At 40.9% G+C, this 25,222-nt stretch overlaps 1 protein-coding gene across 1 annotated transcript in view; it reads left to right on the plus strand.

Annotated features, from left to right (window-relative positions):
- Positions 1–25,222, plus strand: part of EPB41L5 (erythrocyte membrane protein band 4.1 like 5) — a 103,800-nt gene that overhangs the window by 22,417 nt on the left and 56,161 nt on the right. The window contains exons 4-11 of the mRNA XM_054972993.1: positions 7,165–7,207; positions 8,830–8,908; positions 10,060–10,104; positions 12,577–12,629; positions 20,107–20,227; positions 21,350–21,437; positions 23,050–23,138; positions 23,762–23,831. Coding sequence (XP_054828968.1) covers positions 7,165–7,207; positions 8,830–8,908; positions 10,060–10,104; positions 12,577–12,629; positions 20,107–20,227; positions 21,350–21,437; positions 23,050–23,138; positions 23,762–23,831 — 588 coding nt within the window. The remainder of the gene's footprint in view (positions 1–7,164; positions 7,208–8,829; positions 8,909–10,059; positions 10,105–12,576; positions 12,630–20,106; positions 20,228–21,349; positions 21,438–23,049; positions 23,139–23,761; positions 23,832–25,222) is intronic.

Consider the following 25,222-nt stretch of genomic DNA (forward strand, 5'->3'; position numbering starts at 1 on the left):
GGTCCTCCATTCTCTGGAAATGATTCCAGATATTGGAGGTAATGGGGGCCCCATATCTCACAGGGGAGGCACTTATGGGCACCCCAGCAGACACCTCCTGTGAGGTGCTCAGGCCAGACACACCGTGTCCCACTCTCGGCTGGGCAGTTGGAGATGGCTGAGGATGAAGGGGCTGAGATGTGGGCACTTCCACCACAGTCTCTTCCTCTTCCTCCAGCATCCTCTCCTCCTTCAGAGCCATGAGCGGCCTGCTGCTGGCCTCAGAGAAAACAGGGGAGGACCGCCCAGCAAGGGGTTCCTCCTGCAGTTCCTCCAACATCTGCCGGGTCCCTGGGGTGAGCGCGAGGGACGGAAAAGTCACGTGCCCCACATCCATGCCAGTAGACACCTCATGCTGCCCCTCCTCCAGCAGCTGGATCTCAACTGCTGGAGGAGGGGGAGCCTCAGCATCAGGCTCCCGCCCAGTGCCAACACCTGCCTCAGACCCCTGGGTTGGGAGTGGCACTTCCGCAGCTGCCTCAGGAAAGAGGGCCTTGCGAACCCTCTTCCTGTCACCAGAAGCCAGGCTGGTGAACAGCAGCAGCACAGGGGAGGGCCTCTTCCGCTCAGGTGGGGGGACAGCCGCAGCATTCTCCCTCCCCCTCCCCTCCACCCCTCTAGACTTACCACTTGCCTTTCCCCCAGGGCCTCTCTCAGCTTTCCTATCAACCATTTCTTAAACATAAGCTAACTACCTGATTAATAAAAATCCCAAATTTACAAAGTTTTTTCATATATCTAACCTATCTACCTATTTCTAAGTCTTTTTTTCTTATGGCCCTATTACTATTGGAGATGGACTGTTAAATGTCTTTTTAAACTACCCTATTTATTTTTGGGAACCTAAATCTACCAAACAGCTAAATTCCTCTTCAGGGATCAAGCTGGCCCTAAACCCCAATATAAAGGAAGGCCTATCACACAACTACTATCACCTGCCTGGCTCCAAGGGTGCCAGAGATGGACAGGGAAACCCTACTAATGGGCAGCCTATTTGTGTGTGTGTGTGTGTGTGTGTGTGTGTGTGTATCTATCTATCTATCTATCTATCGAGAGAGAGAGAGAGAGAGAGAGAGAGAGAGAGAGAACAGAACCAAGTCTACCTAGATCTTTTCCTACTGAAGCCTACTTATTGTGGAAAACTAATCTTCGTTCCCTAACAATTTATTTCAGAGGGCAATATAAGTCAATGACAGTAGACTACTACAACTAGCCTACCTTACTCGACACTATTTAAATCTAAAGTAATTCTGAGGAAACCAAAGTTAACTTAACAAACACTGCTATAACTGCTAACACAAACAATAACCCAACAAGAAGAACAACAGTGGCAATTAGCAAACAACAAGCCTTAAATGTAAAACTCAAACTATGAGGAACACCAACTCATACAACAACTTTAAAATTTTCAATACAAGAACTAACAACAGTTAAAACTACCTAAACCCCCAAGCCAGCCCCCTCTGAACCCCACACACACACTTAAATCAGCACCTTCCCCCCACATACACACACAGAGCAAAGAAGCAATAAGCAAGTTTAATTGAAATTAAAAACTTAGGCCCAACCCCTCAAACACACAGCAAATAAAATCAGAACCCACAAGCAAGCCCCTACCTGAACCTGAACTAGAACTCTCTCTCTCTCTCTCTCTCTCTCTCTCTCTCTCTCTCTCTCTCTCTCTCTCTCACACACACACACACACACACACACACACACACACACACACACACACACACACACACACACACTTAAAAACAGCACCTTCTCCCCCCCAGTCAAGCCCCTAACCCTTTAAACCTTTCACTCACAAACACACAGACACACACACACACGCACAGAGCAAAGAAGCGATAAGCAAGTTTAATTGAAATTTTTTAAAAGGACCACCTTTAAACCAACTCACACTGATCGGTACCTACACAAAAACTCCAATCACCATCCCCGACAGAAAAGAGGCATAATGAAAACCTTAGTGGATCGTGCAAGACGGATATGTGAGCCGCACTTTCTCAATGAGGAAATTAATCATCTAAACCACGCACTTCAGGCAAATGGCTACTCCAGAAATGAAATCCGAAGAGCAATCAAACCCAGGATGAATCAAACAACCAAAGAAAAACAGTCTCCCACAGGAAAAGTGTTTTTGCCATATATCAAAGGAATTACTGATCAGATGGGAAAGCTTATGAAAAAGCATAACCTTCAAGCAGTATTCAGACCCACCCGAAAAATACAACAGATGCTACGATCAGCAAAAGACAGTAGAGACCCCCTAACCTCTGCAGGAGTATACCGTATACCCTGCAGCTGTGGACAAGTTTACATCGGGACCACAAAGCGTAGCATCCAGACAAGAATAAAAGAACATGAAAGACACTGCAGACTTGGACAACCTGAAAAATCAGCAGTGGCTGTACATAGCCTAACTCAAACAGGGCACAGTATCTTATTCCAGGACACCAAAATACTGGACAACACTTCCAACTACTTTGTCAGACTGCACAGGGAAGCCATTGAAATTCACAAGCATAAGCAAAACTTCAACAGGAAAGAAGAAACCTTAAGAATGAACCGAGCATGATTGCCAGTTCTGAAAAACACCAGGCTAACAAAACACTCTACACCCGACAATAGTCCTGCAGAGAAGATTAGCACATCAAGTACCAATCCATATGCAAAAGAACCTCCTCTGGATACAGTGAAGCCTCCCGCCATTAGCATTCCACACCCTGGGAAACTCTTACAGGATGACTCAGCTCAACCCCACCCCTCCTGAGTAGATACAAATAACCTACATCTTTTCCACACTGTGACACTGAGAGATCTCTGTCTTTTGGTGCTACACCTCTGAAGATGCCAGCCACAGCTGCTGGCGAAACGTCAGGAACTACAATGCCAAGACCACGGCAATACAGCCCGGAAAACCCACAACAACCAACGACCACCTTTAAAACTAATTCAAACAAGAAACAATTCCCCCCCCACCCTCACCAAAAGCAGAAATGAAACTTCAAACTCCCAACAGTGAACTTTCTAACTCCCAATAGCAAACTTCTGAAACAACAGGAAAATCCCTCCCCCAGTCAAGCCCCTAACCCTTTATACCAACAACTGGAAAATAAAAACCCAAACTATAAACTATAAAGTTTAAACCTTTAACATAATACCAGATTCCACCCCCCAAAACAAATGCCCCAGCCAGAAGCTGCATACACACCAACAAAAGGCCCTCACACACACACACACACACACACACACACACACACACACACACACACACACACACACACACACAAAGATGCAAGAATACCTCCTCCCCCCAAAAATAAAGATTAATTTAAATCAACTTTTTAAAAACAATCCCTCCCCTTCCCCCCACCCAGACAACCAAAAAAATCCCCCCCCCAAGAAAACCCTGTGAGTCAATGACTCTCTCACCAGTCCTGCAGTCCAGTGATGGTCAGGCAGGCAGGAAGGAAGGAATCCTCCAGGTGAAGTCCTCCAGCAGGGCATCCAAAATGGAGACAGAGAGCCTCTACCAGCAACAATGGGAGTCTCTCCAGTCTCACTAGACCACAGGAACTTAATGGAAGCTGGCCCAAAGGCCAGCCTCTAATTTAAATCCCCTGCTGCATCTCCTTCCAGAGAATCCATTGGCTGGAAGGAGAATACAGCAGTGAGATTGGACACTCCTAACCCCCCTCCCTTTCCTGATCCCCCTCCCTCCTCCCCCTTTCACTCATTCACCCATCCTCACCCCTCCTAACCTGTAAATTAGGCGGGAATCTCAGCAGACTTTGCTAGCTGCTTGCATTGCATTGCATTGCATTGCATTGCATTGCATTGCATTGCAAACAGCCAGCAAAGTTCTGAAGCTTATTCAAGCTTCCTGTCTTTTTTTACAAGCGGGGAGGGGTTAGGAGGAGGTTGGAGTGAGTCACTCACGCCTTCTCCCCCCTCTCCTCTCCTAAGAAAGCACAGGAGGCTTGAAATCGCTACAGAACTTTGCTGGCTGTTTGCAAATGCGAACAGCCAGCAAAATAATGATCCTGGCTGCCCTGAAGCTTTCCGAAGCAATCCGAATCACTTCGGAAAGCTTTGCTTCAGTATTTCTGAAAGAATCGGAAATACCAAATCTTTCCACATCGGGCCCAATTTGAGTTTTTAACCCGAATTGGATTCCCGAGGCGCACACCCCTACTCTAATAAATACAGCCTTTTAAAAGGAAGTTAGGTCCATACTCTCATTATGGCAAGAATCATTCCTGTACCAGAGATGTATGATTAGAATAGTGATAATGCTTGTTAATATTTGAGTGTGTGTGTGTGTTTTACAGGAATTTTTCATTTGCTGTTCCATTTTCAGACTTATTAAATATAATGTAAGAGGACTCAAATTTTGTTTCCCTGTACCTCCCAAACTTACAGAGGCCAAGAAACCAATGGGCTTCCCCACAAAATAGCAAACATTTTGGTTGGCAGAGCTTGTTCCTTTCTTCCTGAGAACAATTCAAAAGGGAAGGGGAAAAGTCAAAGGGTCTCTACAAGTTGATTGAGGTAGCGTGAAGGACATTTAATGAAAATGTATCCTGTATCACTATCGTGGAGTGGTAGAGTTTTTAAATCAGTGGCTTAGAACCTCTGTGGTAAATGTGAAGAGTTGATGCATAAGACTTCAACAAAGTAAATATCAAATAGAAAGAAATGCACAGTTGGCGGATTCCTGCACTTAATTGGCCAACTTTAATTGGTGCTGTGTGACAAGCGTTTTAAGTTTTGGCCTTCTCTTAACACTTAACAGTCTTATTTGTCCTTTGAATTTCAGAATTAGGTTAATATATGGATTGTATTGTCCTTTGGAGTATTCTGTACCCATTCTTTCCTATCCCATTAATTAGGCTTCCTTTCCTGTTCTCTCACTGCCTCAGAATTTTTAATCTCATGTTGTAAATCTTTATCTTGTAGCTAAATTTGGTAAGTAATATTTCCTGAATGAGCATTTGTATAATCTTAATCATACTGGGATCTTCATTATTTTTGTGGTTTGGTACTCTTCTGCACACCTTTTTTTGAATAGTGTGTTTTATAAGTGCACGATCTGTAATGTTATTGAGAGATTGACTGTTCATGTTCATACAAGTGCAAGAGCCATAGAAATGGCAGTTCTTGCAAACTTGGAGAGCTGGCTGCTGGTTTGGTAGGGGCCATGGAAGGATTATATGGTGCATTAGAAATTCAAAGTTTTCAGTTCTGCTTTCAGTCCTTTAAGCTACATAATATATCCCTCATTTTAAGTTCTACCTTATTCTCTTGATTTAGTAAAGTGAAATAACAGTATCCTAAGAAAAGCAATCAGAAAAGTATTATATTATGTGGCAGTTTAATTTGAGCAAACCAAGACTATCAAATGTAATAGAATTATGAGATTAAGCTATTGTGTTTCCCAAGCTCCCTGTCTGCAAAACTGTTCACTTCTCTGTCCCCTCCCCCCAATTTGCCTTTCAAGATGAATTCTTTGAGGTGGTGGTGGTGTTAGGAACTGAGTCAAACTAAGTGGGATCGTGCCTGTCTGTGGTCTGTTAACTGCCTTCCTCTGGAATGTGGAGGAGGTGAAGGAAAACAGATTGTTTCATTGCCAAACATACCCTATGCCTTGCAGTCTGGGAACATCCTTCCTCTCCTCTTTCTGTTATGCTTGTGTAAAGTTTCATAGCACCTTCATTACCTGAAGGAACATTCTTAGTGAAGGACGTTTGGGTGAGATGGAGACCGGGTGATAACAAATAATAGTCCAAAGAAGATATGTTTATGCATAATTTCCTGTTGTTGATTTATTGTCTTGTGTGTCCTGAGAATCATATCCATTTCCTTTCGAAGAGAGATCAGGCCACTGAAGTGCATTGTTATGCTTACATATTTTAAAGTGCTGCTTAGTTCTAATGCATTTAGAACTGCTCATGTGTGCATTTTTCAGTTGGCTGCTATAAACTATGACTGACTTTTGGGTTGACATTTGGAATCTGTACAGATTGGACTGGCAAATGTGAGTGATCTGCCTGCCTCATAGAGGTGACATTTAATAATAGAACTCCCATTTCTCCGTAGAAACAATTGGTAACGTTGGTCCTGTAATTGGGATTCATCTCATTCTTTATGGGTTTATACAGCCCCTTAAAAAGCACTTTGACACTTTAGTAGTGCTATTAGATCTGTTGCTTCAATTGGATGCCCAGGTTTCATTTGTAGAACATAATGCTTTTAACCAACTTAGGCTAGTTCATTAGCTTGACTTTCTTAAAAACTGAGCTCTGGCAACAGTTATCCATGCAATCCATGTGGTTGTTTCCAGGTTAGATTATTGTAGTGCATTCTACATATAGAGTTGCCTTTGAAGATGACTTGGAAACTTCACCTGGGCCTGAATGCATCAGTGAGACTGCTAGCAGGTGCTGATTACAGTAATACACATTTACCTGTACTTACCAAACTTCACTGGCTGTCTAGTGCTGAAATGTTGAAATTTCTAAGTGCCATGGTGACTTGGCACCTGGCATATACTACAGGCACCTAGCCTGTAGTATATAAGTGGAAGGCACTGGTGGTCATGGGTCTTTCCCATGGTCCTTTTCTACTTGCAGTACGTCCTATCCCTGGGAAAGTTTATTCTCATGAAACCGCCTATGCATCCCTGAATAGGGGAATGGGAAGGGGATAAAATTAGTCCTTCTACCCCTTCTGTCAGTGAGGATTGTGGGATCCATCCCAGGGTTCTGGCCCATGGCTGCAGGGGGAAATTATAGTGTTCTGTGGCAAAAAGATTGCTGCTATTGATTTTACAGCTGAAAGTTAACCTGGCTTTTAAAAGCTTATCCTAGTTATAATAACCAAATATATTATTACAGTGTGGTTCTGTAATGTTGTGAAAAGTTTAAGTGTAGTTTATATACATGTTGATTTGAAATAAAATTATATCCTGGAAGCTTCAAGTGGAAAAGATTTTTGTTCATTCCTTTTTTGAAATTGTTTTCTTAATGGCAAACTTTAGATTTAATGTTTTCTTTTAGAAAACACTTCGTCTGTTTTGAAACATTGCTTTTAAACTATGGATTTTTATAATTTCAGCATTGGTTGGACAACACAAAGAGTATCAAAAAACAAGTTAAAAGTAAGTGCCCCCTCCTTTGTTTTCTTGCATATACTCCTCAGCTAGGTGTTGTGCTCCTGTTTGAAAAGTATTTCATCTCCAGAATCTGTTTCAGCAATATTCAAAGAAGAATGTTGTAATGCCAGACACTTGGCAGCTGACTAGTGGTGACATGATTCCCTTTGACTTGCGTTACATAATTGCTTGCTGCATGACGCACTGAAGGTTGATTTGTTCTGGAGCAAAAAGGTTGTTTGAGCTGCAACAACAAAAGGATCTAAAGCACTTTTCAAATTGCCATATATTTTCTCTGTGGCAATTTGATTAAAGAGAAGAATGAGCAGATTATATTCTAACAGCCTTTGCAGTGCTGGCCTTTTATTGAATTCATGTGGCTTTCTTTGTTGTGATAAATGTACCTAACAAATGCAAAATGATGTGAAAATTTTGAAGAGCTGGCATTACAAATGTGTCAAATTCCTGGGAGTTGAGACTTGAGTATAAGCGCCGTGCTGATCTCCCAGCTACAGTTTCTGTCACTGGAGGGGAATGAGGTGTGTGGTCTACCAAAACAGGCTATTGCTCTGAGCCCTGACTTTCCTGAAGGAGGAGGACGGTGATGAGTGTGAATAAACGTGTGTCTTGCTTGAACGAGTATTCCACTTTCCAGAATGGTGGCACTTTATGAACTGAAAGTTAAATTGGGTTTGAGGAAACATAGAGCTGACTTACAAATGGGAATGTAGAAGATTTCAGTGGATGGAGAAAGCTTGTGTTAAGAGCAGTCTCCCTCTCTCAGAGAGTTATGCTTATCATATAATACATTCAGGAAAAGACTTGGCCATACAAATTGACCTGGACTTGTGTAATTTTAAAGAAACATTTATCTTCTCTTAGTTGAATTAACTGGGACGGGTAAAAAAAAAAATCTTGACTCGAGTAAACTTTGTCTCCGGATTTGACTCTGAATTCTGTACTGTATGCTGATATAAGCTGTTCATACCAGATACTCCCAAGATTATTCTGAATGTTTAGGAAGAATTTCCAAGGATTTGTCTTGGGTGCACTGCCAAGATTAAAACATTTTCCATTCATGGATAGTGTTTTGCAATATTGGGATTAACCTAGAATTGTCTGATGTGCCAAGACAAATCAACTGAACGTGATGTGACTTGTGTTGGCTTCTTCTTAATATATAAAAGTATTTTTGTCTGCTTCCTCATTCATTGTTTCTGCTAGTAGATTTTGTATCTTCTTTCGTGTATTATGTCTCATAATGGGGTTTTCTTGAAGATGTGTGTAAAAGTATATTGTTTCGAATCCTACGACATTGTTCCCTTTGATCTCTTTGTCTGGTGTGGAGGTTTTCCTCCTCTGTGCCGCTCGGTTCATCCGCTCCTACCACTTTCATGTATGCAAAGTTAGTGTTTTCCAAGGCCTCCTTTTGCATGTGGAAGTGCTAGCGGCAGAGGAAGCAAGTGCTGCTGTGGAGGAAAGCCTCTGCAGTGGATGCAGACAAGGGAAAGATCATAGGATCCAAACCATTATTTTTAGGCTAATTTTTATGAGTACAACTACTAATGAAGGCATAGCTACAGAACAAGTTCTTGCTGTCAGTAACCCAAATGAATTCTCTTTTGTAGTTGGTCCACCATACTGTCTTCATCTTCGTGTAAAGTTTTATTCCTCTGAGCCAAATAACTTGCGTGAAGAACTCACAAGGTACATAAAGTGCATATCTTTCCACTTAATGGCACAGAAAGGAAACCAAAAAATCTGCTATAAACTTTGTGGCAGAAAACAGAATAATAAATTGGCAAAATAATAAATAATTACTATTCATTGTATGCTGCTCTTGTGTTTTTTATTATATTGTGTTGCATTGTGTTACGTAGCTCGGATCCAGCATAGCGTCACTATGGTTGGAAGGATTTCTGTCCTCAGAGTTCGACTTTCTTACCTCTGTCATTCCATTGCAGTCCAAAATGCCCCCCATGCTACTTCTAGGGGACAGGAGACTCAGAAAAGCATTTCGGAGGATGTTTTGGGCTGCTGTGGCAGAAGGGGGGATTTGCACTTCATGGGCAGAATTATGGTGTCATAGTACATTTTCATCTTTCCACCTAAGGAAATGCTGCACAGGATCCAAGCTTGTGTCTTGTATTAATTGTGTTTACTTTGTATTATTCTGCTTTGTGAGCTGCCTTGAACAGGTATCTGGAGAGGCAACATACACATTTTCTGTATTAATAAGGGCTTGCAAAACTTGTGTTTATAATACCATATCTAGTAGGCTCTTCTGAATCAGTAAGTCATTACTGTGTCAGTATTTCATCTCTAAATACATAAAACATCCAGTCATCATGTACTGTGCCTGAAGGACAAAGAAGGCGAGGGAGGGAAGAGAGCAAGATGATCTGAAAATGGTTACTTCCTTCAAGTGTCCCATTATGGCAGTACAGTGAACATTGTCTTCTGGGTTTTCAAGGACATTTTGGTTCTTTAATACTAGGGTTCTTGACTGGAACCTGTAATGCTCAGCTTCAGACTGCAGTCATAACTAGGTCAGTTTATTAAACCCTTTTTGAGGAAATGTTGCAGATATGGTGTTAATGCTTTTAAACTGTCTTGGAAATCCATCCTTCTTTTAAAAACTTTATAATGAGACAAGAAAAGCTACAAAATCAAATTATTTTAACTAGAATTGCTATGAAATGCATTGCTCCTTGTTTCCATGCACCAAAGTGTAGCTCTTAATCATTCTAAATAGTTCAAGTATCAGGTTAATATTTTAAAGTTTGTATTCATATCTACCACCTAGCTTTAAGGCTGGTCATGTGAACTGATGTTCTTGCTCTTCTTTCCGGTAATAGGTATTTATTTGTCCTTCAGTTAAGACAAGACATTCTGAATGGCAAGTAAGTACTGCTGATAATGCTACAAAGTGTAAGGCTTGTTTCCATTATATCTGTGCTGTAAACACGATAACATAAATAGGGCATATATCAATCTCCAAAATGCTAGTTATTCATTCCTACTCAACTTTGAAGATGTGAGCATATTTAATAGCTGCTGATAGATATGAATAACTATGTGTGTGGTTTGCTCAGACTTAGGGTTGGATCCAGTGAAACACAAGGACAATCACAGGCATAGGTATTTCCTGGGGTCTCTGGGGTTTCCCTTGAAACCCCAGAGACTACTCAAAAACAGATGATGGAGGTTGTGGGACCTTCAACAAGAAAAAGCCACACATCCTGGGGATGTAAGTGAAGAGGGAAATTCAGATCTCAGGTTTCCTTTTCCTTTGGAGGTGCTTCCTTTGATGCAAGAGCAAGATGGTGACTATCTTGCCCAACTCCTTTTCATCACTGCGGTCCTCTCTCCTCCCAGGCCATGTGACTTTGTATTTGTATAGGTCCTGTGACCTTTGATGCCAGCTTTTCAGAGATCTCAGTTTCTGGGTGAAGAGAGAGGTAGAAAATATCCATGTCAACAAGTGCCCCAACTGTGGTATTCTTAAGTTCCGCAGTTCTTCTTCTTTGTTTCATTAATGTTGTCATAATGCATTTTTCCTGCCCAGTTATAGAATATATTCAGCTTTCCACAGGGCTATAAAATGTTTGGGAAGGGTAGCAGTTGGGATTGGGATATATCTTTTTGTGTGATACCTATTTTGTGTTACCTGTGTTAGTTTCTTTAGCACAGACACTGCATTTAAATTTGGTGCTTATTAATCATGTGCCTGAGTGAAATACTTGTAGAACTGTCTTTGCAGTCAGGTTTTTGCTTGACTCAGTAAGTATACGGCAGTATATAGAGTCTTGAAAATTCAGCCACTCTAGATGAAATGTAATGGTGGTTTTAAACAAACTTAAGAATCATTTGGCAATATCACTAAAATGTATCAGTATCACACCACCTCTTCCAAATCCTAACATACTTTTATTTTCTATTTTTAAAATATATTTTGTTGGTTTTCCATATAGATAGAAAGTAAGAAAGAAGAAAAAAGAGAGAGTAAGAAAAAAGAATACAAAAATTTCATTAGGCTTGCTTATATCAACGTTCTAGTTCTCCAGATTTCATTTTATCTTAACACAAAATTGACTGTGATTTCTGATATTTCTTGCAGTATTGCCTTACAGGGCCGGATCTATGGTTGCCAGCGCCCAGGGCAACCGTAGTTAGGTTCTCCTGGTGCTGCATGATGACGTCACTCCCGTGACGTCATCATGCTGGGGTGCCCCCGCCCCTGCAGCAAGCCGGCTGTCCCGGCGCGCCGCGGAGCTCATGGCAGCGCGAGTGGCTCGGAGGTTGCCCGCGCCGTTCACCTGCCCCGCAGGACAAGGGGCAGCCGGCTTGCCGCGCGCCCCCTTGTCCTGGGGAAAGGTGAACAGCGTGGGCAGCCTCCGAGCCACTCGCACTGCCTTTTGCCTTTCCCCAGGACAAGGGACAGCCGGCTTGCCGCGCCCCTTGTCCTGGGGAAAGGCGAACAGCGCGGGCGGCCTCCCAGCCACCCACGCTGTCTTTTGCCTTTCCCGCAAGCCAGCCGCCCCTTGTCCTGCGGGAAAGGCAAAAGGCAGTGCGGGTGGCTGGGAGGCTGCCTGAGCAGTTTGCCTTTCCCCAGGCGCGCTCCCGGGGCTGGCAGCACGCTCCTGGGGCTGGCAACTGTGCTTGGTGCCCCCTCTTTGGCGGCAATGGGGGCAGACTACCCCCCTGTCGATCCGGCCCTGTTGCCTTACTACATTTTAGTCTCTATATTTATCTTAAATCAATTTGTAGAAGGAAGTCCATGGGACAAAAAAGTCTTCTTCCATATCTCTGGTTTAAGGGGAATTGAAATCTGTAAAATAGTTTGCAATAATGTGTGCACCATTATCCAAAATCTATGCACCTCCTTACAGGACCACCACATATGCAAAAATGTCCCTGTATGTTTCCCACATTTCCAGCACTTATCTGATGTGTTTTTATACATTTTAGCCAGTCTGTCCGGTGTTAGATACCATCTGTAAAACATCTTATATAAATTCTCTTTAAATGTGACAGACTTAGTTATTTTAACATTCACTTTCCATATCTTGTTCCACTGTACCAAGTCAATATTATATCCTAAGTTCTGAGCCCATAAAATTTTACATTTTTCCACCCCCTCATTCATCTTCCTTTGCATTAATAAGTACATTTTCTTAATCAATTTTTCATCTGAGTCACATAATAGTTTTTCAAAGTCTTTTTGTTCTAAATGAAAACCTCCCATTTTTAAATCTTTATTATATCTAGATTCAATCTGTGCTCTTGACCACCAGTCTAAATTAATACCTTGTTTCTGTAGTTCATACTTTTATTTTCTAAATGCCCTGAGTTTTTTTCTTCTCCTGTTCCAGGTTGGAATGTCCATTTGAAACAGCTGTGCAGTTGGCAGCTTACATGTTACAGGGTGAGTGCGCTGAAGGGAATTTTGTGAGTGTACTCCTGGAGGCCCAGGATCATTTCAGATCCTACTGGCTTTCTCACTTAGAAGGAAAAAAGAGTTTCCCATTCATTGTGGGTGTTATTGGTTGAAGCTAGCACTTTGAATTATGCCCAGAAGCTTATGGGAAGTCTGTGAAAGTATCTTTACCGTTAGTGAAGTGTTAATTTCAGCAAGTCCTAGTCAACTGTATTGCTATATTCAGAATGTATTTATTTAGAAAATGCATATGCCGCATTGCCAGAAAAACTGCTTTAGGCAGCTCACAGAGTAAGACATGATAAAATCATGAACATTAACATATTATTAAAAACCCAGGAAGTTTTTGAACACTGTCCCAAAACAGCCTGTAATGATTTTAAGTAAATGTGTGTACATGTCTTTAAATGCTTAGTGTGCTGTAGATGAAGAGTGGGGTGAAAGAGAGGGATGAGTGAGTGATATGATTGGTTGATGACTAAGAGTGTGGGCGGAATGAATGCAGTTTTAGACTGAGAGTGGAGAAAAAAGATTCAGTCAGGAGAAAGCAGGCAAGCGGTGTGCAGCCTGAGCTTGTTTATGTTGTCTGAGAGAAATATAACCTGTGTGGTAGCCTGTGTTTGTGAAAGAACATGCAGTCAGGAGAAAGCAGGCAAACTGTGTGTACACCTGAGAAAAGGTCTTACTTGTAATTGAGAAAGAAATTAATGTCAAAAGCAGACAAACTATGTGTGAAGCATAGAATTCGTTGCCACAGGAGGTGGTGGCAGCTACAAGCATTGCCAGCTTCAAGAGGGGACTGGACAAATATATGGAGCAGAGGTCCATCAGTGGCTATTAGCCACAGGAGATAGATGGTATTCTCTTTGTGGGGAGGTGGTGCTCTGTTGTCTTGGTGCTGGAAGGAAGGCAGTGGGAGGGCATCTGGTGTCCTGGCCTCACTGACAGTCCTTTAGATGGCACTGGATTTCTAGCCACTGTGTGTGACAGAATGTTGGACTGGATGGGCCACTGGCCTGATCCAACATGGCTTTGCTTATGTTCTTAAGCATGAGAGACCTGTGTGACTGGGTTTAAGTGAAGCAACTTTAAGAATTGAGAACTACTCTTGAAACCATCAGGTTTTAGAAATAATATGAAACTGATATGCTTCTTATAAAAATAAAAGTTTAGTTTAGTTTTTTTTTTTTAAATATCCCCAAGTATCTGTCACTACTATATCCCATTCCTATCCTCAGGGCCACATAGTACCAAGAAGGAGCCTGACACTTGGAGCCAAAACACACGTTAAGAAATACCTAGGTTCAGCACGTGTTCTCTTACCTCAAGGTTTGCCGGGATCTGTAGGCGTCCTGGAAGCTTAAAGTTTAGCATTTACAGAGCAGCAGGGAGGGAAATACAGATGCCTGTATTTCCCTTCCCCTTTCTGCTGCTCTGTAAATGCTAAACTTGTTCTCTTACCTCAAGGTTTGCCGGGATCTGTAGGCGTCCTGGAAGCTTAAAGTTTAGCATTTACAGAGCAGCAGGAAGGGGAAGGGAAATACAGGCGCCTGTATTTCCCTCCCTGCTGCTCTGTAAATGCTAAACTTTAAGCTTCCAGGACGCCTACAGATCCCGGCAAACCTTGAGGTAAGAGAACACGTGCTGAACCTAGGTATTTCTTAACGTGTGTTTTGGCTCTCGGGCACATTACTAAAAGGAGAAATTTAAGTTATTCTGGAATTTAATTCCTGGTGGCAGCAATCTACCAAGAGGGGGCAAGAATAAAAGGCTTAAAGACCAAATCTACCCAGGAGAAAGAAAGGGGTCATAACACAGCCCCATATACAATGTATTGCAGCCATCTAATTAAGTTGTCCTAATTTGCAGGTGTCATAGAATTGCTTGTGTAAGAAGACTGGAGCAGCATCTTTTACTCAGTGTTTTGCATGTTCTGGTATACTGAAATTTCAGTGTTATCAGCTGCCACCTGTTTTTTCTTTATTACCCTTCTCCTAAGTAGGGGTTGCCTGTGAAGGGGTTTGTGTGATATTTAGGTCATTGGAGAAATCTCTGACTTCACTCTGACAATCTGTGGTGCTCCCATTAATCTCTATAGTCTTTTTAGATTAGCCATTACAAAATGTTTAAACTTGAAAGTTGATTTTGAGCTTACTTATGTACCAGTCAGGAGTATTTAAAACAACCACATTGCATTACAAATATACAGAGCTGAGAAGCATCAAAAACACAGGTAGCTGAGGACACAGGTAGCTGAAGACAATAAAATATAATAAAATGTAAAGAAAACATATAAATATAATATGCAATAAAATATAATACAATAAAATAAAAAGTAAAAGTATTTCTACCTTTTCTCTAGTTCTCTGATGATGGGCTATGTAGAGTTTGATCTGAATCTTAAATGTTGCTAGGCTGGAGTCTTTTCTGCACAGGACTTTTTCATTGGTTCTGGCCCCATACTGCATCAGTTTCTCTCAAGAGTTCTGCACACATGGTCAAAATACCCTGATTCGTTCTCCAAATTGCTTCTCAGACTTCTTTGCATTCTGCATGGAGAAAGGTTGCATTTGCTGCAGAATTTCTTTCCCTGTCTTTTCTGCAGCTTTTCTTCCTATGCATATACTCCAGTTTTTTTCCTCAACCATAAAGTCAAACCATAGCTTTTTTGAAATTCAGAATGCTTTCTTCAGTGTGAGCCTTGGCCCTGCCTTTCTCCCTCCCCTTTATCTCCCTGTGTTCTGATTGGTTGAACAGCAATCAGTCCAGGTTTTTCCTTGCAGCTGGTGGGGGTGGGGCGCTGCAATATGGCTAACACAGTAACTGAGTTATGAATCCCACTTGATGTTTTATAGTTTCCCTCTCTGCTTCCTGTACTTTTTAGTCCATTCTTTAAAAAAAAATTCAAACAAGTTGCAACCTTGATGCCTTAAAAAACCCCCAAAAAACCCTTACAAGTTTCCTCAGCCCATCAGCTGATGAAACTGACATGTTCCCCAGAAAGTCCACAGCAGAAATAGGACATTTTTTTTGTGCAGGAAAAATAAACAGACACCACTTTGGTTCAACTCCCTCAAATACATAGGTCCAAAGCAGACCTGATCTTTGTGGATTGATTATCCAGAAAACCCCGTGTAACTGTGCATGTGGAAAACAACTAAAACTCACGTTTATGGACAACAGTTTCCTTAAGAACGAAGGGAACCTGATATTTTCCCTAGGCATTAAACACCTTTTTTTTCAAAGGGATGCTAGATGAAGAAGTCTTTAGCTTTCCAGCTCGGATCCTTTGACATAGTTCCTCTTCCAGTTTTTCTTTGCCACAGCACTTGCTTCCTCTGGCACTACTATGTGAGTATGATCAGTGTTTTTCAAGGAGCCTTACAGGTAAAAGTGTTAATGGCAGAGGAAGCAAGGATCAGCCAGTGTCATCAAGACTCTCACAATCAGGTGGCCTGTAACTATTTCCTTTAGAGCTACATTTCGCTTAGTATGTTAATAGTGAATACAAAAAATCTCATGGATGTTAAAATAAGCAAAGGTTACTGTTTCAACAAGAGTCATTCATTTTCCATGAAATCCACATGTCTTAAAATTGTCAGTGTCTGGGGCATGTTTCTAAAACAGAGATATGATTTGTCACCTTGCTTTTATGGCAAGATGGATGGAGAGTGGATATAGGTAACCCTGTTGTATCAAAATGTATCAAGAAAGGACTTTGCTGTTGCAGATTCACAGGCTATACACATTTCTCAATCTATAGTAAAGCTGTAAGACACAGCTGATTCATTCAGTAAGTTCTGGGGCATAATCACCAGGGATTCTGGTAAATTACAGTGCTTGTGCTCCTTCTGCATACTATTATTTCTTTTGCACCCTAAAGATCTGTTTCATGTTCATCCCCAGCCAAATGCTAATGATCTTTGGCCATATCTGGTTCTAACCACCATGTTCTTAGTTAATTTGCTATTACCAAGTCAATCCTGGGCTTAGATTATTTTCTGATTCAAAATGTTATGTGTAAATTTAAATTAGATTACGCTTAGAGTGGGAAGTAGGTTACAAGAAACAAATCCCTGCTTTAGATAGGATGGGAGAGGCAATGTGACACTCGGGGTTTCTCCAAATGGTATGTCTTGTCCTCTAGGGAAAGTGATTCTAGATGGGTAGCCATGTTAATATGTAGCAATAAAATAAAAGTGGAGTCGAGTGGCACTTAAAAGTAACAAAATGTATTCCAGCACAAGTCTTCATGTGTTAGAGCTCACTTATTCAGATGCAAATTAAGAAGTCTCACGCATTAGGAGGCAGACAGATGGGGAGAGAGAAATAACCTTGTTTGGCTTTCCTGCAGGGCTACTAATAACAATAATAATAATAACATTTGATTTATATACCGCCTTCAGGACAACTTAAAACCCACTCAGAACGGTTTACAAAGTATGTTATTATTATCCCCACAACAAACACCCTGTGAGGTGGGTGGGGCTGAGAGAGCTCTGGAAGAGCTGTGACTGACCCAAGGTCACTCAGCTGGCTTCAAATGGATGAGTGGGGTATCAAACCCGGTTCTCCAGATTAGAGTCCCGGCACTCTTAGCCACTATACGAAACTGGCTCTCTAATGGAGGTTAAAAGTAAGATGGGATGTAAAATGCAGATGGTAAAGAAAAACATCGGCATAGACATTGGCTTTGATCCTGGCTAGTATCTCCAAAGGTGCAAGCGGTCAATTTTCACTGATTTCCTTCTCCCATGGGATACCTCTGATTCTCCCCCCTCCCCACTATTCCTAGGAATCCCCTTTCACCCAGGAGCAGCGTTTCAAGAAATATTTTGGGCTGCCATGAGAGGAGGGAATTCCCCCCCCCCCCCCACACACACACCTGCACAAATTCTAGATAAGATTCAAGCCATTAGTGGATCCTAATTGTATAGGGGTTTCCATCTTTGGGGAAGTGATGAGATGGAAAGATCCCAATCTTCAAACCTGGGATTCAGAAAAGTATTAATAATTCTCTTGCCATAACATTTAACCAAGACATTTGATTCAGCCATAGATTCTTCATACAAATATGGGCAACAGCAAATGCTTTTCTCCAGGCTTCAGACTTGCTATCTAGCTGTGTAGATGTTGTTTAAACCAATTGGAACATAAGCTCGTTTCAAGAGCAATCATCTAAATTAGGCAGGCAGCATTGTGGAAGTAAGTTACAGATTAGAAACTTCCTTTGTGTCAGATTGAAAAGTTCATGAAAATCCTACTTAGAAGTTTTTATTATAAGCAAATTGATATTCAGGGCACAAGACATGCAAAGTTGAATTATTTTTGTATTCAGCAAGGCATTTCGTTTCCCAAGAAATCCTCCTCTTATGGTATGAAATCCTCCTAAGTTCTTTCATTTGTGGATGTGTAGGTATGTATAAGGTATCTAGCAAAATGTGACAGGAGACCAAATAACTATTCAGAAAAAAATTGTGTCATTTATGCTGTTAGCAGTACATATTCTTCCTTTCAAGCTCTTGCAAGATGATTGGTTTTCACAGAGTTGGCAAGACTTCAAAACAGTATGCAAGTGTTTTCAGAAATGGGCCACAATAAATATAACAACATTTGATAGCTTGCTGCTGAATATGTGAACCAGTTTAATTGCAAAATGTTTTCTTTGCTTGTTGTGTGAAGGAACTTGTCCTGAATATTCTTCTAGTGATTTTCTGGCTGAAAATAACAATTTAGCTGAATTGGAGTTAAAAAGGTTTTATTAAAAAGTCCACCAAAACAGCTTTTTAAAATGCTGATTGCTATTGATTTCCCTGCCCCTTCTGCTTATTGCTGCTTCCTCTGAAGTGAAAACTGATTTTCATTCCCTTCCTAAACTGGATTTGAAAGCAGCATTTGATCCTGGTTTGCATTGCTACTTTGAAGTGGAAGCCAAATCTTTCTACAAAACTGATTTGTTGTAAAGTTTATGTACTCCCTCCTTCCTTTTTTTGCATGTGGAGAACAATAGAAATCATCTTGATTTCTGAAGCCTTCACCCCCAAGTATTGACATCCAGATACAAATATCAAGGCAAATTGGAGGGTTTTTTAAATTCTTCCCCGCTCACTATGAGCAACTTGAAGTCTTCTGAAAGTAGAAGCTTTCACTTTCCTGCATACAAGGGGAGAAGAGAAGAATGAAAGCACATATATGACATGGCAATAAGCCAGATTTCTGCCTGTCACAAACGCACATCTTTCTTTGATGTCTGAGTGCAGTCATATTTCAGATGTAATGGAAGACTGTAGATTCCAAATACATGCAGGGGGAGGAGCATAGGTATAAATCATGCCTAGGCTGTTGTTCAGATTTGGCTATGTGAAGAGGGTAGACAACCTTTTTTTCTAGTAAACTGCTGAATGAAACAATGTGTTTCACAATGTCTTGGGCTAATGACACGTTTTTAGCCCGATCTAATCTCACAGGGTTGTTCTTACGATAAAATTGAGGCAAGCAGAACAATATAAGCCACTTTGGGTCCCCATTGGGGAGTAAGGTGAGATATAAATGAAGTAAATAAATAATACATGTGAAGATGTTAATATCTTGATGTGGGGCGGGGGGCAATATGAGTTGTGCTGGCTACAGAGTTTACTCCATCTAAAGGGGTCAATGCCAGCATTGACTTCTGCTTCTTAGAGAGGCAGCAAACACTTCACAAACAGCAATCTCCCACACCTGCACAGTACCGCACCACAAAGACAAAGCTGCTAGTACTTTCTGGCGGTGGAGCAAAAAGGAGCTCTGACTGATTTTCTCAGAGCCATCAATTTTTCAAGCTCCCCCACACACCCAATCCTTTGCATTAGTGCAGCTGGAAGACCTGCCTTGTTGAGCCCAATAGCCTGGTATGCCTACTTCTGATGTATGATGGTGTCACTGAGGTCAAAAGCAGAGTGGGGGAAGCAGAGCACTTCCCACCTTAATCACATGGATGATCCCAGCTAATCAGTGAACAGGATGATGTCAGTACATTATGTAAGCAATCAGATTTTACTACATAATGATGTCACTGAGGGCGAGGTAAATGAAGTAGGAGAGAATAAGCAAATTTGGAAAACAGCAATGAATAGGGAGCATTTTTATAGACAATAGCAAGAAGTTTATGCTGGATATGTGAAGGCTCATTCTGGCATGCAAATCCACCATTAATGTGATGCTTAATTCCTAATGTGCAGGCCATTTTGTAGGGCTCAGTATCTTGCTACATATCTAATAAAGATTTAATTTTGAAGTTACTTGATATCAGGTGTGTGGATGTTCTTTAGTGTAATAAAATAACTGTTGGAAAAAATTCAGTATCTAGAAATCTGAAATGAAATATTGTATTATTGTAGGCACTTTGGGTTCTGCCCTTTCCAGACAAGCTAATTAGAAAATGCTTCCCTTTCTGGAATTCTGCTTGAAATATTTCTCCTTGCAGCTGAACTTGGTGACTATGACCCTGCTGAGCACATCCCAGACATAGTGTCAGAGTTCAGATTTATGCCTAACCAGACTGAAGAGATGGAAGCAGCCATCTTTGAGAAGTGGAAAGAATACAGGTAACAAATACCCAAATCATGATGTGAAAAAAAAATCTGAATTGCTTCCAGTTATCCTTTGACTTGGTAGTATAGATATTGCTGTTCTTGGAAAAAGTGATCTCTGTGTTCTACAGTTTGTCCTAGTCCAAGGAAACACAGTGGTAAAAATGTGTAACCATGAGTTGAAACAACAGCAATAACACAGAGGAAATATTCTCTGGCAAGTAGTAGCAGTTGATAGTAGCAGTTGGGTTTGCTTTAATTTGCTTTAATTTTATCAAAGCTTTCACCATTGACTGGTCTTGGTTTCAGAAACTAATGTGGGCCTGAGGAATCCAAAATACAAGAGAACTTGGATCGTCTTCCTAAGCTTTGAGACTGAGTGGAGAATAGCTTGAGTATGTGTAGGCTGCCTTTTCCCAGTCCTGGTCAACTTGCAGAAACTTCCACTATATCTAAGATCGGATGTTAAGTTGTCTGGACAGCAGCGTGTGCCATCTAGGCACCTACAGTCCTGGCATCTGTGAATGGCAAACCCTTTAAGGTTTCACATAGGGATATGCACCCAAAAAATCTGGGTGATCTGGGTTTCTGGGAAACAAAAAAAACCTGGCTTCCCTGAAATCTGGGTAAGATTTTCTAATCCAATTTGGCAAGATTAGTGAATACCAGACTTATTCGGCCATTATTTTTTCCTATGGCAGGAAAAAAAATTAAAGCTGGATCTCAGGCAGAAACATGCTAGGGAAAGGCAAGAGGCTGAAGCTGTATTTCCTGGGTTAACCTGGATTTTTCAGTGTCCCGAATCAAATCTGGGATTCTCTAGTTTGATGTGGAAAAGCCAGATTTAGCCAAATAGGCAAAAATCTGGCTTTTTTACCCAGTTCCCAAACCCGGATCACATACCTCTTATTTCCGCTTATTAATTTCATAATGAAATGCTTTCTCAGCCTGGCATTTCAAGGGAAAGGGTCTGAACCTTTTCATTCATTCATGCGGCACAAGTAAAACTGAGTGGGGAAAACAGCATTGGTTTGTTGCTTCTGCAGACCCATAAAGATTTTTCTCTTGGTTTCTCTCATTCCATGTTAGTTTTTCATCATAACATTAGTGACTTTTTTGTTTTGTAACTTAATTCAGGGGACAATCACCAGCTCAGGCAGAAACAAATTATTTGAACAAAGCGAAATGGCTGGAAATGTATGGTGTAGACATGCATATAGTTAAGGTAAGTGTCTATCTGAAGACCAGATTTGGGGGGAATTACTATATTTTTAGTGTAGCAATAATCCTAATTACATAAAACAAAAGGGAAAGAAAATAAGCCTGCAAGCTGTATGCATGAATGTGTGGGATTGGTTTCTTATACAGCCTACAAATAATAATAACAACATTTGATTTATATACCGCCCTTCAGGACAACTTAATGCCCACTTAGAGTGGTTTACAAAGTATGCCATTATTATCCCCACAACAAAACACCCTGTGAGGTGGGTGGGGCTGAGAGAGCTCCAGAGAGCTGTGACTAGCCGAAGGTCACTCAGCTGTCTTCAAGTGGAGGAGTGGGGAATCGAACCCCGCTCTCCAGATTAGAGTCCCGTGCTCTTAGCCACTACCCCAAACTGGCATGGAAGGGCAACTTCCATGATTTGCAGTACAATCCTAAGCAGAGTTGCATTTTTCTAAGCCCACTGACTTCAGCGGACTTAGAAAAGTCTAACTCTGCTTAGGATTACATCTGAAGTCTACTGCTTCTGTGCTTGGCTGCTATATCAGACAAAGGGAATTCACAGCAGTGTGTTCAGTACAAAAGGAATTTTCTGACTCTATTTGAAAGGTTTGAAGATGAAAATAAACTGAAATTTCACATTACATTACTTGAAGGCAAATTCCAGTGAAATTAATAAAAAATTTCTTCCAACAGATATGACTAGGACTTGGGGTGACAACTCAGTTAAGCACAGAAGTCAAAGTTAGAAGCTTTCCTTTGAGAATAATTATAAGAAAAATTTGTTTTGTTGCTATATTGTGCATTGTTATAAACTATTCTTTCAAAACTGAGCCCACAGAGCAACCAATAGTATATCATATGAGATCTAGAGATTCTGCTTGTGGAACAGACTCTTCCACTTCCCTTTGCCTGCTGCAGTTCCTGTGTTCCATTCCAAATCATACCTGAGTGCTGTGTGATCCTTGGGAATGGTGTTGTATGCGCATGTAGAGGGCTGCAGAAGTAGAAGGGAATTCACAGAACTCATGGAGTCCAGGCTATATGACACCTGTTTGGCATGCAGAAGGTCCCCCAGATGCAATCCCCATCATTCCATTTAAAAGGACCAAATAGTGGATGATGGGATCATGGAAAGCTGCTGCTGGTCTCTGTAGACAGTACTGATCTTGATAGACCAGTAATCTGATTCAGTATGAGGAAAGCTTCATGTTTTCATGTGTTTGTTTGGCCAGGTGAAAGTGCTTTCCATTTGCATAGGCGGAAAGGGCTAGATTCAATCTATCATAAACAGTATAAATTCAAAATAAAAAAAACACTTCATAAAAACTACTATTACTCTTACTTTTAGGCAGGAGGGAGAACAGAGTAGAGGGAGAACAGTCTACTCTGTTCGCTAGAACAGAGGATATGCACAGTAGCAGAGTTTGTTTGAGATACGTATATGCATAGTAGCAGGTCTTGGCTAACTAGCATATTAATGCTATAGCAGGATTAAAGTGCTAAGTCTTGGCAATAAATGGCAATATAGTTAAGCCAAAGTAATATGTACCAGCATGAATTCAGACCTATGGGGATATTCTAACTTAATATGTTAATTGCTGTCAATTAGGCAAGAGATGGTAATGATTATAGCCTTGGACTAACACCCACAGGAGTTCTTGTATTTGAAGGAGAAACCAAGATTGGCTTGTTCTTCTGGTAAGATGGATTTTTCGTAATTATTTTTGAGTTTACAGTCTAGCTTTTAATAAGGACACCTAAACCATGTGAAATCCAAGCAAAGATTACTCAACACTGGTAGTCTCTGATATATGCCTTTTCCACCAAGAGCGTCACTGTCCTTTGTGGGAAGAGGCATAGTTCTTACAAGTGACCGACCATATATCTTTGGTTTAAGTCTTTTACATAACTAGTGACTATATTGTTAGAGTGTATATTTGGTTGGATATCATCATTTGTATTATATTGGGATTAACATGAAGTACTAGAGTGATCAGGATGGTATGGGCATTCGTTTCCTTGAGCTTTTCCTCAAAGTGCCAGACTAGTTTAAACATCTAGAAATACCTAAAAAATGGTATAGTTCAATCAAACGTAAACATTTGCAAACACAGAAAATTAAAATACTTACCTTCATAAGTTGAGACTATTGATTTATCCATCTGTGTTTTACAATATACTGTAGCTAACTTGTAATTGCACCTCAAAATAGCATGTGCTACCTTCGTTTGTTAGAACAATATAGCAAGTGCAATTTATGGTAAGGTATGTTATGGTTAAGAGAGATGATTGGTTCTGGATTTTTCTTTCCCACTCCACAGGCCAAAGATAACCAGGCTGGACTTCAAAAAAAACAAATTAACTCTAGTGGTGGTTGAAGATGATGAACAGGTAGAAAAAATCCATGTTTTATAATGACTGTAAACTATTTTGTAACTGGGTCTGTCTGTGCATGCGTGTGTGTGTTATACAGAGGTACAGAATCTAGAATCAGATACACACAATATTTGGCATTTGGGGGTAAAATTTAATGTTACATTCTTCCAAGGAATTGTTTAAAAATCTATGGACAGAATTGAATCAAGTTTGGTGGAGGCTATTGATTAAATTTTGAGGAGGGTATTGATTAAATATTTTTATTCTTAGTGAAGCATTCATATAAACAACTCCTTGTCATTCCACAGAGTACTAGACCCTATTTCTGCTGCCTGTAGCTTTCTTGTTCTGTTCCATCTCAGGCACACATCTTTAAAATATGAACACTTTTTGTGCATGAATGTTTTGTGTATGGAATATATTGATGATGCGTTGTGCACGCAGTCCTGCTTGAATGGCAGCCTAAACTTCTGTGGTACTTGAAAGATGATTACAGCAAAGGCTTCTTAATTGATAGGCTGTACGAATGAAAATGAAATGTAACAGGAGGAGAGTTGGGTGGCCAAAATGGACACCTCTGCCACAGAGATTGTGTTCAAGTTGTTCTGTATTTTTCTCTTGTGAATTACGTTATGTTGCATTGGAGGCCAAAGAACAGTTACCATAAGTAAATCCAGGCAAGTAGAGCAGTTGCAAAATATTTGCATTCATTAAAGAGATGCCAGAAATACAAAGTACAGAAAATATCCCAGCCTCCACCACTATACAGCACTGAAGGGGGAGGAGGAGGGTGGCCCCCTTACTTGCAAGCAGTGGGAGGTGATGGCGACAGGGTTGCCTGGGCCATGGCTGCAGCACTATGCAAATACCTAGCATCTCAATGGCTAGTCGAACCCAGTGCTGACAAGTGACATTGCCCCGTGTTTGTATTGACTTCCACTAGCCACTCAGAAGCTCTGTTCCTGCATGGAGCTGTAGCTGTGGCAGGTCTGTCAGTGCCTCCCATTGATATGGGCACCACTTTTCTCTTACCCTCCAGACTTGCTTAGTGGTGGAAGATGCATTCCACACCACAAGCTGCATTTGCTTCTTGAATAAAATTAAACCAATTGTAAAAGTAAACATGGCAAATTTTTGACATGATTTGGTGGAGACCAGGAAAACAGCCTAGGAGGCAGTTCTTCAAACACTGCTGCTCCAAGTATCCTTAATATTTTTTTTTAAATCCAAAGTATCTTTTTCATTCATGAACACTAGTCATTGGAATATAACTAGAATCTCCTGGTAATGCCAAGCTATTTGGAGAGTACACTAATACTTTGTCTCTAACATGCATGAACACTCAGGTGTGCCTTCTGTCCACATTTAATTACTGTGTTTACAATTATAAAGATGTAGGCCAATAT

Source organism: Eublepharis macularius, chromosome 2 (genome assembly GCF_028583425.1).
Source record: "Eublepharis macularius isolate TG4126 chromosome 2, MPM_Emac_v1.0, whole genome shotgun sequence".
Classification (NCBI taxonomy): Eukaryota; Metazoa; Chordata; class Lepidosauria; order Squamata; family Eublepharidae; genus Eublepharis; species Eublepharis macularius.